Genomic DNA, 16,287 nt, shown 5'->3' with positions numbered 1-16,287 from the left:
GGCTGGGTCTTGCGGGGCCGATGGGCGGGGCCTGGGCGGTGGGCGGGGGTCTGGTGGGGCCGGTGGGCAAGGCCTTGGCGGCGGGCGGGGTCTTGCGGGGCTGGTGGGCGGGGCCTGGGCGGTGGGCGGGGCCTGGCGGGGTTGGTGGGGGACCTGGATGGTGGGCGGGGCCTGGGCGGTGGGCGGGGGCTGGCGGGCCAGTGGGCGGGCCTTGGGCGGTGGGCGGGGCCTGGCAGGCTGGTGGGAGGGGTCTTGCGGGGACAGTGGGCGGGGCCTGGGCGGTGGGCGGGGCCGGCGGGTCTTCCGGAGCCCCTGGCCGAGGGCGCCGCTTGCGCCGCGGGGAGGAGCAGCGGAGCGCGGGCGGCGGGGACGTCCCGGAGGTGAGCGCGCTGCAGCCGGAGGGGACCTGCCCGCCGGGCCCTGAGTCGCGGGCGGGACGGGGCTGTTCCAGCTCTCGCCCCCGCCGGGCGTCTGTCCCCGTCCTGCGGGGCCCGCGAGAGGCGGGGGCCCCTCGGCCCGGGGGTGGGGACGCGGGTCCCGTGCACACCCTGTGCCCGGCAGGCGGGACGCGGGGAGACCTGGGCAGCGGCGAAGTCGCCGCGTCCTCGCCGTGGGCCGAGCGGCTCCCTCTGGTCGGGTTCCTCATTCGCACCTTCCTGTCCACCCGGGGAGGGAAGGGGCCGGCAGCCTGTCCCAGGCGGCTCCGTCACTGTCCTTCTCGGGAAAGGGGGCTAGATGGCCGCCTCCGGCAAGGCGGTGAGAATCCAGAAAGTCGCCGAGCTGCTCCGCAAAGGCCCGAGCGCCCTGCCACACAGCACGGGGCAGTGTGGCCTGGCCAAGGCCCCCTTATGTTGGGGGGAAAATCTGCTTTTGGAGACGATGGCCTAGCGGCTACGCTCCTGTAGAACCGCAGTCGGAAAGCCCTTTCCTAAGGGTGCGGGTGGGTTGGGGGCCGCACTGCGGTTGGCTTGATTGACTGTCCCGGGGTGAGCGCTGCCCCGGGAAGGCTGGCGAGGCCACGCGGGGCGGGACTCGACGGCAGCGGCTTCCCCCGTGGAGGGTGCGCGGTGGCTACCTGGTGTCTGGAACACGTCCGTCCAGCACCGTGAGCCACAGACAAGCGGCTTCGCCCCAGTGTCCCTCAGGTACTGTTGCTGAGCAATGACCTAATTGATGCGACGCCCTGTGTGGATAGCAGGTGCACCCACCTGTAGTGACATGCTTTCGCTCGGTGCCTAGTTATTACGCACCAATGCTAGGTGCAGCTCCCACGCGGGAGCAGTCAGGCCCAACCCACCTGGGCTCTGCAAAGTTTGTCTAAGATCTCTTGGCCTCCTTGACCCACCTTATTCTCGTGGGCAGAAAGCAATTCCCAGCGTGCCACGCACAGCCAGCAAGAAGGGAAGCGCTGAAGCAGGACCCTGGGAGAAGTTTTGCGGGGCCAGATGCCGACCCTCCGGTTGCTGGACTGTGGGGAGGTTGCAGGGAGTCTCAGAGAAGGGACTTGGGCTAAGGCTAATTAGCAAGCAATAAAACAATAATTTATATTTTAACAATCAGTGTGTCTATGCCCATGCCCATGCAAGCAGGCATAACTATCAGCCTGACTGGCTCCTCCATTCAAAATGATGACATTTATAGCTCTGAGCAAAGCAAATTGCAAAACCAACCCTACCAGCTTTTCAGCTTTGTTTCAGAGGAGGGAGAACCTCTCCTGAGGATGGGATATCTAGCACAGAGCCTTTTTTGTTTATTTCTGTGCATGAGGAAGTTTGGCTTTGCTAAGTATTGAAATTGAAAATAGTACTGTTTGTTTGTCTCTGCATGTTCACAGGCTTGTATAGCAAGAAAACATTGGGATGTCCAGTTATTGAGTCCAGGTGTGTTTATTTCACTCTTAACTTTGTGGAAAGGAATGCAGAAGGCAGATCCAAATCTTCCATTAGATCTCTGAAGCTTAGATGCTTCCCAGCTCCGGTTTCATAAAGTCCCCTAATGTGTGAGCCGCACAAACAATATCCTCCTCTCTGTGTAACAAGCCTAAGATTGAGGCATAGTCCCTGCTGTTCGGAAGCTTCGAGGTCTAGGTGGGAAGACAAAACCAGCACCTGTGAAACAATTGGAAAGTAATTAAGTGCAAGATTATATATCGTCTGCTTGCTCAGAGAAGACAGCCAGTGTGGGCTGGGAAAGGCAGAGGGCTTTGCGGAGCTAGCTGGTCTTAAGCTCGACTTAGAAATGGCATTCAAGGCCCAGGACAGACAGAGGGAAGGAAACTGGAGGATAATATGAAGCTCAGAATAAGCAAAGGCACTTGCTGTCCACAAGAGGCAGTCTAAATTCCCTGTCTCTTCATGCAACCCTGCCATCCTGACTTCCCTGTAGGGCTCTGACCTTGTAGTTTTGCATGCCTCTTTCTCTTTATGCTCGCTCTCTTGTGCTCACAGCGCTCTGCTGGGGAATCCTCTTCATTTTTTAAGACGCATCTCAATGGGCACTTCTCCAATGGGGACTTCCCTGGCTGGTCCCTACCCCAGTCTCTGAGCAGAGTTGGAGACTTCCTTCCTTGTCCTCCATTGCCCCTCGCAAAAACCTCTGCTGAAGCTGTTACCACCTGCACTGCCCACAGGAGTTGAGGGGTCTGTGCCTCACTCATCCAGGGATACCCTGAGCCACATTTGGTGTCTGGCACCTAGGAGGCATTTGGTAAATGATGTAGGGAACAGTAAAGTGTCCCCTCCTACTTGGAGCAGAAGGTGTGGGTTGTGTGTTGTTGGGGATCTAAGATCGGATAAAGTAGCTGGAGCCAGTTCCCCGAGGCCTTGCGGAGTGTGACGCGGTGGTTGTGCTCACGACCCTTAGCCACCCCTACCGCCCTCACTGTGGATCCTTGATCCGGCCCCAGAGTGTCCCTGCAGCCTCATTTCCCGCCAGCTCGTGCCTTGGACTCACGCTTCGATCTTCTGAGCCCCCCGAGCCCCAGACAGCGCCCGGGGCCTGGGCTTTCTCTTCCCCCGTGGCCAAGCTGCTCGGCAGCCTCTGCCAGGAGTGTCGCCTGCCGTCCCCAGCTGCCTGCTGGTCACTAGGACCCCACACCTGCACCCCCGTGTGCAGATGCCCCTCGGGCTGGGTTTGCAGGGTCTCCTCTGTGCTCCACGGCGCCCCTGCTCACCCTCAGCACCCGTCACACCCGCCTACGGCTGCCGGTTTCTCGGCGGTCTCCCTCCCGGGCTCAGAGCCGGGGCCGCGTCCACACCGCGCTGTTCCCCACCGGCCGCGTCCACACCGCGCGCTTCCCCGCCAGGCTTGGCCCAGAGCCGGGGCCGCGTCCACACCGCGCTGTTCCCGACCGGCCGCGTCCACACCGCGCGCTTCCCCGCCAGGCTCGGTCCAGAGCCGGGGCCGCGTCCACACCGCGCTGTTCCCCGCCGGCCGCGTCCACACCGCGCGCTTTCCCGCCGAGCTGGGCTCAGAGCCGGGGCCGCGTCCACACCGCTCGGTTCCGTCTCGCGCGCGCCCCCTGCCGGTCCCCAGGAGAAGCGCCTCTCCAGGAACCGGAGAAATCGCCCCAAGCTCAGCTGCTTCCTTTGCTCCCAGGAAAACGATGTGACCTGCCCAGCGCCCCCTCCTCGAAGCCCGGATGCATCTTCTTTGCGGTACTGTCAGGTGCTTCACTCTTCAGGGCTGAGAAGGACTGGGGTGAATGTGACAGCGTAGCCCCTGTCACCAAACTCATGCAGCGACTTGGCCCTACGCGTCCCAGGACAGCGGGGCAAGAGCGGACCTCCAGGTCCTCACGGCTCCAGGGGCGGCCGGTGCGCCAGCAGCTGCAGCAGCATCCGGGGTTTGTTGGAAATGCAGATGCTCGGGTCCCACCCCGACAAGAGGATGAATCAGAATCTCCGTTTCAACAAGGTCCGCAGCTGCTTCCCAGGCAGGGGGTGGTTCCAGGCTCGGTACGTTTCGCAGCGTGTTCCGTTTTGATTCTGGTGAAAGATCACAACCACAGGTCAGTTTGCAGCTGGATGCAAATCCCAGCTCCACAATTTAATAACCGTGAGACCTTGGGCAAGCGCTCACCCTCTCTGAGCACCAGTCTGATCGTTTATAAAATAATAAAAAGCACCAGAAGTCAACTCTTCAACCGCCAGGACGCCCTTCATCCTAAATCCGAAATCCAACAGTTACGCGCTGCGTCCCAGCTCGGCCACATCTGCCCCGTCGCGCTGCTTAGAGATGTCGAACTCTGAAGGTCACCTTGGCTCTGTTTCCCCCTAGAAACCCACAGGGGCCTTCGGTCAGCAGTTCTCTGCTCCCTGGAGAGTAGAGATGGTGGAATCATCCTCATCCTTGTGCTTGAGTCGTTGGAAACGAAATGACCACAGAAATGTCATGAAAAATTGCTGGGTCGTGGGGAAAAACCTGCTCACTACCACAGATTTTTTTTCTCCTCCCTGAAGTTACGAGGAAGAAAGATGCCGTGTGGCCGAACGGCTTAGCCATCCACCTTCTGAGCGAGAGGCTGAGCCAGAGTAGCCCAAGATCCGGTCAGCCATGATGTTCTGCACACCTTGATTTACAAAATGGTCTTGATCTTTTTAAAAATTCCGTTTAACAGAGAGACGCAGAAAGTTTCCGATTCTTCTACAAAGAAAAATGCTGAATGGGGACCCGCCCATGGACGCTGAAGGGGACAGGGACTGAGAGGCTAAGCCTGCGTCCCACGCCCACACTCGGAACCGGTCCAGGATTTTTGTTGCTATGTGAACTTTGGAGAGACTCTCCCGGGCACCCACTTGGAAATGAATTAGGCATTTTTCTTGGATGGTCTCCCGTGCTGGGCGGCCCGGTGGGCCCCGGGTTTGGGCCCAGCAGGAGAAGCATCCTAGCCGCAGCTCCACGCCCAGCTGGGAATCCTCTGCCCTGACGAGCAGCCTCGTTATTTGCCGGGGAATCGAGTATTAGCTCAGCACGGGAGCAGCCCTCGCTCAGCGGAGACACTCGCAGGCCCACGGTGGTGCCCCCTGGAGAAGAGCCACCCCCCAAACCCCGGCTTGCGTGTTTGCTGTGCGGAGAATCCCCCGGGCTCAGGTGAGCAGCTTCGCTGTCCAGGCAATTAAATCAAGAAAGGGTATCTGTCCGGCTAATGGCTGGAATTAAAGCTAAATGAATTCAGCTCAAATGAAAGGGATCCTGACCCTTCTCCCTCTGGCCTCATTATCTTAATTAACAGTGCTTGGCGGGAGTACTGAGGCCGGCATTGATTGTGCCGTTCCTGGTTTTCTCCCTCAAAGCCCCAGACACAAGTGAACTCAGCCTTAATAATAAAAACCCTCAACAGCCCTCGGATTTTCTCACCGGCCCTTTTCCCCTGAGAGCATCCCAGGGCTCTGAGCTGGGGGGTCCTTCAGACCGGCGCTTCCCCAAGCACGGCCGGGGACCCCTTGCATCCAGGTGCCTGCATGTGGCTATAAAAGGTTCTTTCCACCAGGCCTGTAACCGGAATATCCAGGAGTCAGGTTTAGGTATCAGTAGTGGGTTTGTTTGTTTGCTTATTTGCTTGTTTAATTTAATTTTTTAAAATTGTGGTAAAATATAAACAACCTAAAATTTCCATTTAAATCATTTTAAGTGCGGAGTTCAGTGGTGTTAAGTACCTTCACCACCCTCTGTGTCCGGGACTCTTTCGTCACCTTAGACTGAAACCCTGTGCCCAGTGAACAACGATTCCCCAGGCCCTGCCCTCCCTCCACCCCTCGTGGCCTCAGCTCCACTTTCTGTCTCCGTGGGTGTGTCTGTTCTGGGCATCATTAAGGACTTGTGAGAACTGCTTGGTGGAAATGGGCTGGTTTTCGAGAGAGTGACAGGGCAGGGCAGCTATTTCACATAGTGGGCGTGGGGGAAGGCTCTCATCTGAGGAGATGTCACGAGGTCCAGCCATGTGAGAAGCAGAGAGAAGGTTCACGTGGAGGCAGCAGCATGTGCCAAGGCCCTGGGGTTGGACAGAGTCTGGAAAGGCAGATGTGACCCCGCAGGGCTGGAGCTCCCACCCTAGGACCTGGGAGGTGCTGGCTGCCCCTCTGCCTCGAGTGTCAGCCCTGACATAACCTCTCCTTTCCTCCTTCAGGTCCCCGCTCACGTGTCATTACGTCACAGACGCCTTTCCCGACCACCCTATAGACAGAGCTGCCACCCTGGCCCTGGCATCCTGCCCCCTTTTCCCTGCTTTATGTCCCCCATGGCTTTACCTCCACCTGCCAGTGACTATTTCTTCTTTTATTGTCCGATGCCTCATCCTCCCCTGGGACGGAAGCCCCATGTGGGCAGTCTTGGTCTGTCTTGCTCACTGCTGTTTCTCTGGCTCCCAGAACAATGCCTGACACATAGTAGGTGCTCAGCAAATATTTGTTGACTAAGTTATCGAGGAGAAAAATGGTTGAAGATGATACTGCAGAGACAGGCAAGAGCCAGTCCGTAGACGTCCTTGCAGGATTTTATTCCGAGTACGGCGGCGAGGAAGGGAGGGCTCCGGTGCAAAGAGGGGCAATAGCAACCGAATTATGTGTTCAAAAGAACACGTTGGCTGCTGTTTGGAGAATGAGAGCAAGACCAGAAATGAGAGAGGCTAGCGAGGGGTCTCTGGTGTAGCCCAGAGAAGAAGTGGTGGCGGCTTGGACTGGAGCAGTGCACAGCCTGGGAGTGGGGATGGGGCCAGCAGGACTTGCTGATGGATCGGATGCAGGAGTGATGGTTAAGAGGATGCAGGTGACGCAGCTGTTGTCACCTGACCTCTTGGTGGAAATGCCGGGGCCACTTACTGAGATGCAGAGACATCAAGAGTGATGATAAACATTCTCACCAAGTTTTTCCTAATGATTGCTACATTTTGATACTTTGAGGCAACTCATTAATTGATGCTGATCTCAGCTGTGCTGCACTTTGGGTGCCGCAGCCCCACGGTTTCTGGGGAGCCCCCGCCACAGCTGAGCCCGGCGCAAAGCACAGCCTCGGCGGAGTCGGGGGGCCCCGGTGCCAGGACTGCTCCAGGCCTGTCCACACTGACCCGGAGACGGCGGCCGGTGCGGGGACCTCCTGGGATTCGTGCTCTTTATGAACCGCGACCTCCTTCCTATTTCTTTCTTTTCTTTCCCCTTTCATTCTCCTGGCCCCTGAGCCATGTCACTCTTTCCTTACCCTCCAACAGAGGCTTTTTGTCACATTTAGAGCAAACTGCGGACTTCCCGGGTGCTTTGCCCGTGGAGACTCCGGGCTCTCTGAGGCTGGGCTGCTCCCGTGTCTGCCCCTCACCGCGCCCAGCATGACACTGGGAACAGACGCCGGACACGTCTACTCTGCAGCTTTTGCTGCTGCCCCTGCGGGGGACACTCAACCCAGACAGCCAGCGAACTCCCCCCGGACTTAACCACACGAACCGGCTTTGGGTTATTTGTTTGCACTCACACAATCTCACAAATGCCAGGCAAGCAGGAGGCACTTAGTACATTTTTATTAAACAAACGTGACTCTTTGTGGGGATGACATGAAGTCCCAATTTCTGCCTGATGAGATGACTGTGTGTGCACAGAGTAGGGGTGGATAAACGCAGGTGGAGGGGTCACCTGGACAGCGCGGGGGGACGTCGGGGGCTTATTTTCCACGCACCAGCTGAGCCTTCCTGGGCCGGGAACGCGGTGCCGGGCTGGGCTGAAGCAAAGATGTGTCTTTCCTGCTGTTTACCCCAATTTCCCTCAGCAAATCTTGAATGACTGAACCAACGGATGAATGAACAAACCTAGAGTTATTACAGAGATTAATGGAAATATTTCTAAAGGACCTAGAATACTGCGTAGTGTGTAGATAATTCAGTACAAATGCTCGCTAGAAAGAGCAAGGACGGCTTTGTCTGCACTGGCCAACAGCCACGTTCACGGAGTCAGAAGAGGCCAGGGCTCGACGGGGACGGGCATGTCGTAGAGGAAATCCCCAGTTCCAAGGCCCCAGAGCTTCGATGCCCGTGTTCTCATTGTCCCTTCTTCTCCGCAGGACCATGGGAGACCACCTGGACCTTCTCTTAGGCGTGGTGCTCATGGCCAGCCCTGTGTGGGGAGTCTCTCCCTGCTCCTGCGACGGCCGGATGGCTGTGTATCTTTCCTGCAACCTCACCCAGGTGCCCCCGGTCCCCAACACCACCGAGAGGCTCCTGCTGAGCTTCAACTACATCAGGACTGTCACCGCCTCGTCCTTCCCCTTCCTGGAGCAGCTGAAGCTGTTAGAACTGGGGGCCCAGCACACGCCCCTCGCCGTCGGCAAAGAGGCCTTCAGGAACCTGCCCGATCTCCGGATCCTGGACCTGGGCGGAAGTCAGATCGACTTCTTGCACCCAGACGCGTTCCAGGGGCTGCCCCACCTGTCCGAGCTGAGACTGTTCTCCTGTGGCCTGTCCGATGTCGTACTGAAAGACGGCTATTTCAGAAATTTAAAGTCCTTAACTCGCTTGGACTTATCCATAAATCAGATTCGTAGCCTTTGCTTCCATCCTTCATTTCAGGAACTGAATTCCCTAAAGTCCATAGACTTTTTCCTCAACCAGATACACACTCTGTGTGGGAGCGAGCTGCAGCCCCTGCGAGGGAAAACGCTCGCCCTCGGACTCGCGGCCAACGGTCTATACGGCACCGCCGCAGCCGACTGGGGCAGATGCACCAACCCGTTCCGAGACGTGGTGCTGGACAGCCTGGACGTTTCGGAGAACGGCTGGACGGTGGACACCACGGGAAACTTCAGCAAAGCCATCAGTGGAAGCCGGATTTCCTCTCTGAGTCTCTCCCACCACGTCATGGGTTCCGGGTTTGGCTTCCACAACATCAGAGATCCCGACCAGAGCACGTTTGCTGGCCTGGCCAGAAGCTCGCTGACCCGCCTGGATCTTTCCCACGGGTTTATCTTCTCCCTGAACCCCCGCCTCTTCGAGACACTCAAGGACCTGAAGCTTCTGAACCTTGCCCACAACAGGATAAACAAGATCGCAGACGAAGCGTTTTACGGACTCGACAACCTCCAGGTTCTCAATCTGTCCTATAACCTTCTGGGAGAACTTTACAATTCAAACTTCTATGGACTAACTAACGTGGCCTATGTTGATCTGCAAAAGAATCACATTGGGATAATTCAAGAGCAAACGTTCACACTCCTGAAAAAACTAAATACCTTGGATCTCCGAGACAATGCTCTTCAAACCCTTTCTCTCGTTCCAGGAGTATCCACCATCTTCTTGGGAGGGAATAAACTGATGACTTTGCCCAGGACGAGCCTTGAAGCCAGCTTCATCCAGTTATCCGCGAACAGGCTAGACAATATGGATGAACTCTACTTTCTTCTTCAGATACCTCACCTCCAGATTCTCATCTTAAATCAAAATCGCTTATCCTCTTGCACGCGAAGTCCTACCCCTTCAAAGAATCTCAGCCTAGAAAAACTTTTGCTTGGAGAAAATATGTTGCAACTTGCCTGGGAAGCTGGGCTTTGTTGGGATGTTTTTAAAGGTCTTTTCCACCTCCGAATTCTACATTTGAATAATAACTACCTTACTTTCCTTCCACCAGGAGTGTTTAGTGATTTGACTGCATTAAGGGGACTCAACCTCAACTCCAACAGGCTGACAGTTCTGTATTCTGACGATTTGCCTGCTAATTTAGAAATCTTGGATGTGTCCAGAAACCAACTCCTCGTTCCCGATCCTGATTTATTTGTATCCCTCAGTGCCTTGGACATAACTCATAACAAGTTTATTTGCCAGTGTGAACTTAGCCCTTTGATTCAGTGGCTCAATGAGACCAATGTCACTATATTTGGGTCTCCTGAGGACATGTCCTGCTCGTACCCTGACTCCCTCTCTGGGGTCTCCCTGTACTCTGTCTCCACAGAAGGCTGTGACGAAGAGGAAGTTTTAAAGTCCCTGCAGCTTTCCCTTTTCATCTTCTTCACCGTCACTTTGACTCTCTTCCTCGTGGCTGTCCTCGTGGTCACCAAGTTCCGGGGCTTTTGTTTCACCTGTTACAAGACAGCCCAGAGACTGGTGTTCGGGGACCATCGCCGGGAAGCACAGCCCGATCCGTACAAATACGATGCCTATCTGTGCTTCAGCAGCAAAGACTTGGAGTGGGTGCAGAGCGCTTTGCTCAAACACCTGGACATTCAGTACAGTGACCAGAATAGATTCAACCTCTGCTTCGAAGACAGGGACTTTGTCCCGGGGGAAAACCACCTCGCCAACATCCAGGATGCCGTCTGGAGCAGCAGGAAGGTCGTCTGTCTTGTGAGCAGACACTTCCTTAGGGACGGCTGGTGCCTCGAAGCCTTCAGCTACGCCCAGGGCAGGAGCCTGAGTCACCTCAGCGCTGCCCTAATCGTCGTGGTGGTCGGGTCCCTGTCTCAGTACCAGCTGATGAGACACCAGTGCGTCCGAGGGTTTGTGCAGAAACGGCAGTACCTGAGGTGGCCCGAGGACCCCCAGGATGTTGGCTGGTTTCTTAACAAACTCTCTCAACAGATACTCAAGAGAGAAAGAGACAAGAAGAAAGACGATGGCGTTCAGTTGCAAACCGTAGGAACCGTCTCCTAAGCAAGAGAGCAGTTTCCAACTTCTCTCAAGCCACAAATAACCCTTCACTTTGTATTTCCCACCAAGTCACCATTTTGGGGTCCTTTTGGGAGGTTTTTCTTTTTTGGCTTCTGTGAAAACAACATAAATCTCTTGATTTTCATATCAACACAATGGTTTGCCTCACTGGCCTCCGAATGGAAAATAACGGATCTAGAAAACTGCGACTGCCCCGAGAGATTCCCACTCTCCATTAATTTCCTTGCGGACCGGGCAGTACCGTTCTGCAGGGTTGCGTCGGCTGCGGGCCGTGTCCTACCCGCTGGGAGGGCACCTGGGAGAGGCTGCAGAGGGCCGGCAGGCTTGTGCACCATTCGGTTCAAAGACAGGCTGGTCCATGGCTCGAATTCTCTGTGTTCTGCGGAACAATACCGAGCGGAAAACAAGCAGCAGAAGAGGCCGGTTTCCTTCTTCTGCCGTGGGCACGGTGCCGTCGCTGGGTGCAGGTCACGCTTCGTCTTAGGGATCCGAGGTGGCCCCAGAGAAGTTGGGGTGAGAACAGCTGCATCTTGAGCAGCTTCGTGTTCTACCCCCGGGTCCTGCAGGTCTCACCCCGTGAGCCGTGTTCTGCCACACGCTGCCTTCCTTTCAGCCCGGCCCTCAAGACCCCCCGCGATTTAGCACCGACCTGCCTTTCAGCTTTATTTCCCACCACGCCTCGTTTATCGGCCTCGTGGGCTGCGGTGCAAAGACACGACTTTGCGCACTGATCCTGGCCTGAGTTCTGCTTCGGCTGCTCATTAGCTGTGTGACTCAACCGCAGCGGCACACCCTTGCTGGGCCTCGGTTTTCCCATTCGTGGGCGTGATGCCATCTACCTCGTGGAGCTGCCGTGAAAATTGCACTGGCCCAGGGTGCCGGGCTCCTCAGATCTGTTCCTCAGTTGCCCTAGTGGACATGACAGTCACAGTTTCTTTGAAAATTGTATATTTTTTATCTTAAAAGAAATTTATGTGTATTTTGCATTCTATTCCTTTTTTCACTGTTACTAATATAGAAATGTTTTTCTGCAAAGGCACTGGGGAAATTTAAACCAAGGAAGGGGTGCCAGAATTACCCTGTAACCTCAGGTATGGCTTCCTCCAAATCCGCCATACGCTCAGGTCAGCACCCTCAGTGTGAGGAGGACAGGTAGGCCTGGGACGCGGCACTCGGAAATGTGACTGCCTTCCCCTCCCTGACAATCCCGAGTCCTCCAACAGACACGCGTGCACACACACACACACACACACACACACACACACACACGCACTGGCTAGTCTCATCCCGGCTTCCCTGGGCCGCCTCTGATCCGTGAGACTGAGCTTGCCCGGAACCCAGCGACGGTATGATTCTCATACACGCCATGCACACCCCACTCCACCTCTTCCCTCTGGAACGTTCTCCCATCTCTGCACATCCACCCTGCATGTGTCTTTAAAATCCATCCCGTGAATCCCCCTGGAATCCCTCCCACCCAAAGCCTTTTCCCTTTTGTGAAAACTCTTGGCGTTTTATCTGTTCTTTCAAAACGAGCCCTTACTGCTTGCTGCCTCCTTGGAGAGTCACGAGCCCGCCCGGCTGCTGGCTCCCGTGGACGGTGGGCTCCGTGGGGAAGGACCCTGTGTGCCGTGTCCCGCCCTTGCTGGTTTCAGGATTACGTCTGCCCCGTGAATGTCCTGGACTAGCACGAATGCTTGTTCTTTGTGACCCACAGATTCTGTCCCTGACACGTGGCCCGGTGGTGTGCCAGTGTGTTTTTGTGTATGTGAGGACCACCTGGGCTGGGGGCCCTGCTGGCAGGACCCTGTCTTGTTCATCTAAGTACCCCAGGCTCAGCGTGGTGCCTGGCCTGTAGTATGTGCGTGACAAATGCCCAGTGGCTGAGCGAGGTGTGCTGGGAATCCCAGCCTGCCTAGCGTCAGCGCCTGCCGCTGTCACACTCCCTGGGAGGGGCAGGCCAGGCAGGGCCATGAGAGCAGGACGTCCACGGAGGCGCTGGAGGGTGCAGGGGACCACAGGCTCTGAGACGCCCCGAGCACCCCATCTCCAACAGCCGGGCGTGCCACGGGGGCCCTGGGTCACGAGACGGTGGCAGCCTGGACTGGCAGCCCGGAGCTGGGCCAGAGAGGGAGGGCCTGGACACAGGGGAGGAAGACAGAATCCACAGAAATCTGCAGGGAGCGAGGTCCCCTCGAACCCGTGCTAAGAAACACAGGAGAACAAGATAAAAGTGCTGCTGCCGGTAACAGGTGTGACCACGAGCCGGGAGACTGTGACAGAGCCACTGCCTCCATCCTGGCTCCCAACCCACCTGCCACCCCTCATGGTTGACCCCAAGCCGGGAGTGGGGTGAGGGCAGCAGGACTGGGAGGATGCCTCCTCCTCAGATCTCTGGTAAGACAGGGCTCTCCTAGCCTGGCTGGGGGGCTGGGGGTAGCGCGACCCCAGGGACCCCCCCTTGGTTTGCATGACTGCCACCATCACTCTGTTTTCCAAACCAAACCTAGGACATGCAGAGTGACCAGTGCAGCTGCATCTGCAGGAAAATAAACTGGAGCACAGATGACCCTCCGCGTGTGAAAGGCATCTATCTGTCCCACAGCCTTTTCTAACCCTCCTGTTTAAAAACACAAACAGCAGGTAATTTTCCTAACACAACACATTTAAAAAGCACCTTTTGCCGTTTCTGTATAGAGTTTATGGGGAACCTATTCACTTCCACATCTTAGCCACTCTATTCCAGAAACTTCCCTTTTCTGACAAAGATCCAAAACTTACTCTTTTCATTGTATCTTCTCACCCACAGCCAGGCCCAGCGGTTGGAATTCTTTTTGAGGACATTCTCCCAGGTCTTAATCACGTCACAGGAGTTGCTGCACATGTGACAAAAGGAAGGACCAACAGAGCCCGGGTGGTCCACTGAGGCACTGGTCGCTGAGTGAGCCACACTCCACAGCAATTCAAAGTTGGGCTCAGTGAATCGATAAATTCCACATGGCATGGTCCTTCGGGGCCACTCCAAAACAGGAGGAACTGCTAGTGCTCAAACTAAGAATGCCTAGAGCTTTCTGTATTTGAAATGGAGACTATTCTAGAAAAATCTAGAATAGTGACTGGACCTGCTGAAAGCTTCAGGGAGAATTCCATTCATCACCCCAAATACAACTGACTTTGGAAATTCCTTGTCAACCATGTGCATCTGCAGTGAATAATATTTCAGATAGTCTTGATACGATGTAACACAAACGTGGTTTAAATTTTAAATCTCAAAATAACTACGTGGTGAAACAAGAGACTGTGGAATAAAAGTGTAAGAAGGTTAAATGCTCATCTGCCCCAAAAGAAAATCAATATTCTCTTGGGGTGTTATCTTCTGAAGAAAAATAAAAAAAGAAAAAAAAAATTTTTTAAATCAATATAAAATGTCTAAAGTATCCAGTCAAGGCATTGCATGCTGAGTATGTATCGGTAAGTATGGGAATGCCGGAAGAAAGAACTAGACAAATTAATGGTGGTGGCCTGAGGGAGTTCTGCCCGGTTCTTCCATCGGAAACATCTAGAAAAGCAGGAGAAACTATGTTTTAGAATCTGTTCAAAGGCTCCAGAGAGCTTCAGGGCAGTGAATTAGGCCAGAATGTGAGAGAAGAAGGAAATCAAGAGAGATGACTGCATTGCAGTGACGACCTCCCAGTCATCAAAAAAGACCACCAGGGAGTGAAACGGCAAACCGTGGTGCGGGGTCTGTCCCGGTGGTCCGTGGTCCCTGGACCCGGGTTCCCAGGGGCAAGAGTGAGTGACGGCATGATCACGCATACAAAGCCGTCCCACACAACCAGTTAATTACAGAAAAGAAACTCTGCAAAGCGAAGGCAAAGAAAGAAGCTGCCCAAAGCGAAAATTCATTCCAGAGAGAGGAACGGGCCAGTCTCGGCGAGTAAGAAAGATGTTGAGAACTCCCGGGTGCTTTCCTTTCTTTTATTGGCCTGGCCAAGGGACCAGAAAATATTGTCAGACATCCTTTAAGATGGTGTTAGCATTAAAAAACTGTAAAGCAGACTCAACTGGATCTACGAGAGCTTCGGTATTTCTTTTGTTTTAGACTTTATGTCGATGTTATAATTTTTTCCTTTTATATGAGAAGGGAAGCTAAAGATTACAGAATATTTACAACCACAGGTGTTTTGTTAAACTGATCAGATTTTAAGGGATGTCGCAAACACTCCGTCTCAAACTGGGAGGGTGGTAACATTCCTACCAAGGGGAGTTTGGAAATGCATGGGAGGCATTTTTATTTTGCTACGATGACTAAGGATGCTACTAAAATTTCATGATCAAGACCAGGGATGTGGCCAGGCGTGGTGGCTCATGCCTATAATCCTAGCACTCTGGGAGGCCGAGGCGGGAAGATCGCTGGAGGTCAGGAGTTCGAGACCAGACTGAGCAAGAGCGAGACCCCTGTCTCCACTAAAAATAGAAAGAAATGATCTGGACAGCTAAAAATATACACAGAAAAAAATTAGCCGGGCCTGGTGGCACATGCCTGTAGTTTCAGATACTCAGGAGGCTGAGGCAAGAGGATCGCTTGAGCCCAGGAGTTTGAGGTTGCTGTGAGCTAGGCTGATGCCACGGCATTCTAGCCCGGGCAACAGAGTGAGACTCTGTCTCAAAAAAAAAAATAAATAAATAAATAAAGACCAGGGATGTTGTATGTTTGTGCAAGCAAGTAATATGCTCCTGTCCTTTCTTTAACTGCAACTGTATTTTCCTACAGTTCTGTCTAAAGGAATAAGGATTTTTTAAATTTGTGTTTTCTTAATATTTTTTTCTTTACAACTCCAGTGGTACATATAAAGGGATAAGGGTTTTAGTGTAGTCAAATTGTTTGACTATCCATGTAAATGTAATTTTTCATTTTTTTATATTAATATTTGTCAAGAATAATGTGTTTAAGATAATTTTGAGAAATAATAAAAGCTCGACCAGTGTAGGAGCTTAATGATGACTTAGAGCTAATACTTTTTTTGCTTCTAAATATAATGCCGTAAGAAAGCTTATGTTTTTTAAAGACTTCAGATTCATCTGAAATGGCAATGAAATTCTCAGATGCCCCAACAAGTATCTCAGCCTCTGATTACAAACAAACAAAAACCTGGGGCTTTGAGAGACCCACTGTCATTCTTTCTCTCTTTTGCAGAAGTTCTAAGAGAGCTTGGCCAAAAATATTTTAAATCCTAAACAAAATTTTAAGCTTTGCCTTCCTTTCAAATAAGTGCATATAAAATAATGTATAAACATATCATATGAACCTGGTGTTAATTTCCAATCCCTTTCTAGAGCTGTGGCTTTCTTTAAATGTTCCTAAAATAGGCTGTCAGTATAAAATACTTATACAAAGACACATCAGATGTCTGAGACTTCATATGAAATAAAGAATGTAAAATATCTCATTCATAATTTTTATATTGATTACAAGTTGAAATGATAATATTTTGGCTAGATTGGGTTAAATAAAATACATTATTAAAATGAAGACCACTTATTTTGTTTTACCTTTTTAAATTACTTCTAGGAAATACAAATTTCATACGCAGCTGGTATTATCTTTCTGTCGGACAGCATTGTTTTAGGGAGTCAGTGAGAAATAA

The 16,287-nt window shown here is 53.3% G+C and overlaps 1 protein-coding gene across 5 annotated transcripts; it reads left to right on the top strand.

The window, feature by feature from the left end:
* Positions 1 to 301: 301 nt before the first annotated feature.
* On the top strand, positions 302 to 15,063 carry TLR5 (toll like receptor 5). 5 transcript variants are annotated; one of them, XR_006731313.1, is made up of 3 exons: positions 333 to 380; positions 12,892 to 13,282; positions 13,449 to 15,063. XR_006731313.1 is itself a non-coding variant. In XM_045537093.1 (2 exons), the coding sequence occupies exon 2, from the start codon at positions 8,048 to 8,050 to the stop codon at positions 10,619 to 10,621; it is 2,574 nt and encodes an 857-aa protein (XP_045393049.1). In that variant the 5' UTR covers positions 331 to 380; positions 8,044 to 8,047; the 3' UTR covers positions 10,622 to 11,618. The 5 variants fall into 5 exon arrangements, 2 of the variants coding, with proteins under 2 accessions (XP_045393049.1, XP_045393051.1); XR_006731312.1 differs by lacking the exon at positions 333 to 380 and having other exon boundaries at positions 11,659 to 13,036; positions 13,150 to 13,282; XR_006731314.1 differs by lacking the exon at positions 12,892 to 13,282 and having other exon boundaries at positions 302 to 380.
* The last annotated feature ends 1,224 nt before the right edge of the window (positions 15,064 to 16,287 follow it).

This window comes from Lemur catta, chromosome 25, assembly GCF_020740605.2.
Source record: "Lemur catta isolate mLemCat1 chromosome 25, mLemCat1.pri, whole genome shotgun sequence".
Taxonomy (NCBI): domain Eukaryota; kingdom Metazoa; phylum Chordata; class Mammalia; order Primates; family Lemuridae; genus Lemur; species Lemur catta.
The sequence above is the reverse complement of the archived record's forward strand: the minus strand, read 5'-3'. Positions and strand labels throughout refer to the sequence as shown.

Excerpts from the sequence above, each read along its gene's own strand:
- TLR5 (XM_045537093.1), top strand. The coding sequence starts at position 8,048 with ATGGGAGACCACCTGGACCTTCTCTTAGGCGTGGTGCTCATGGCCAGC.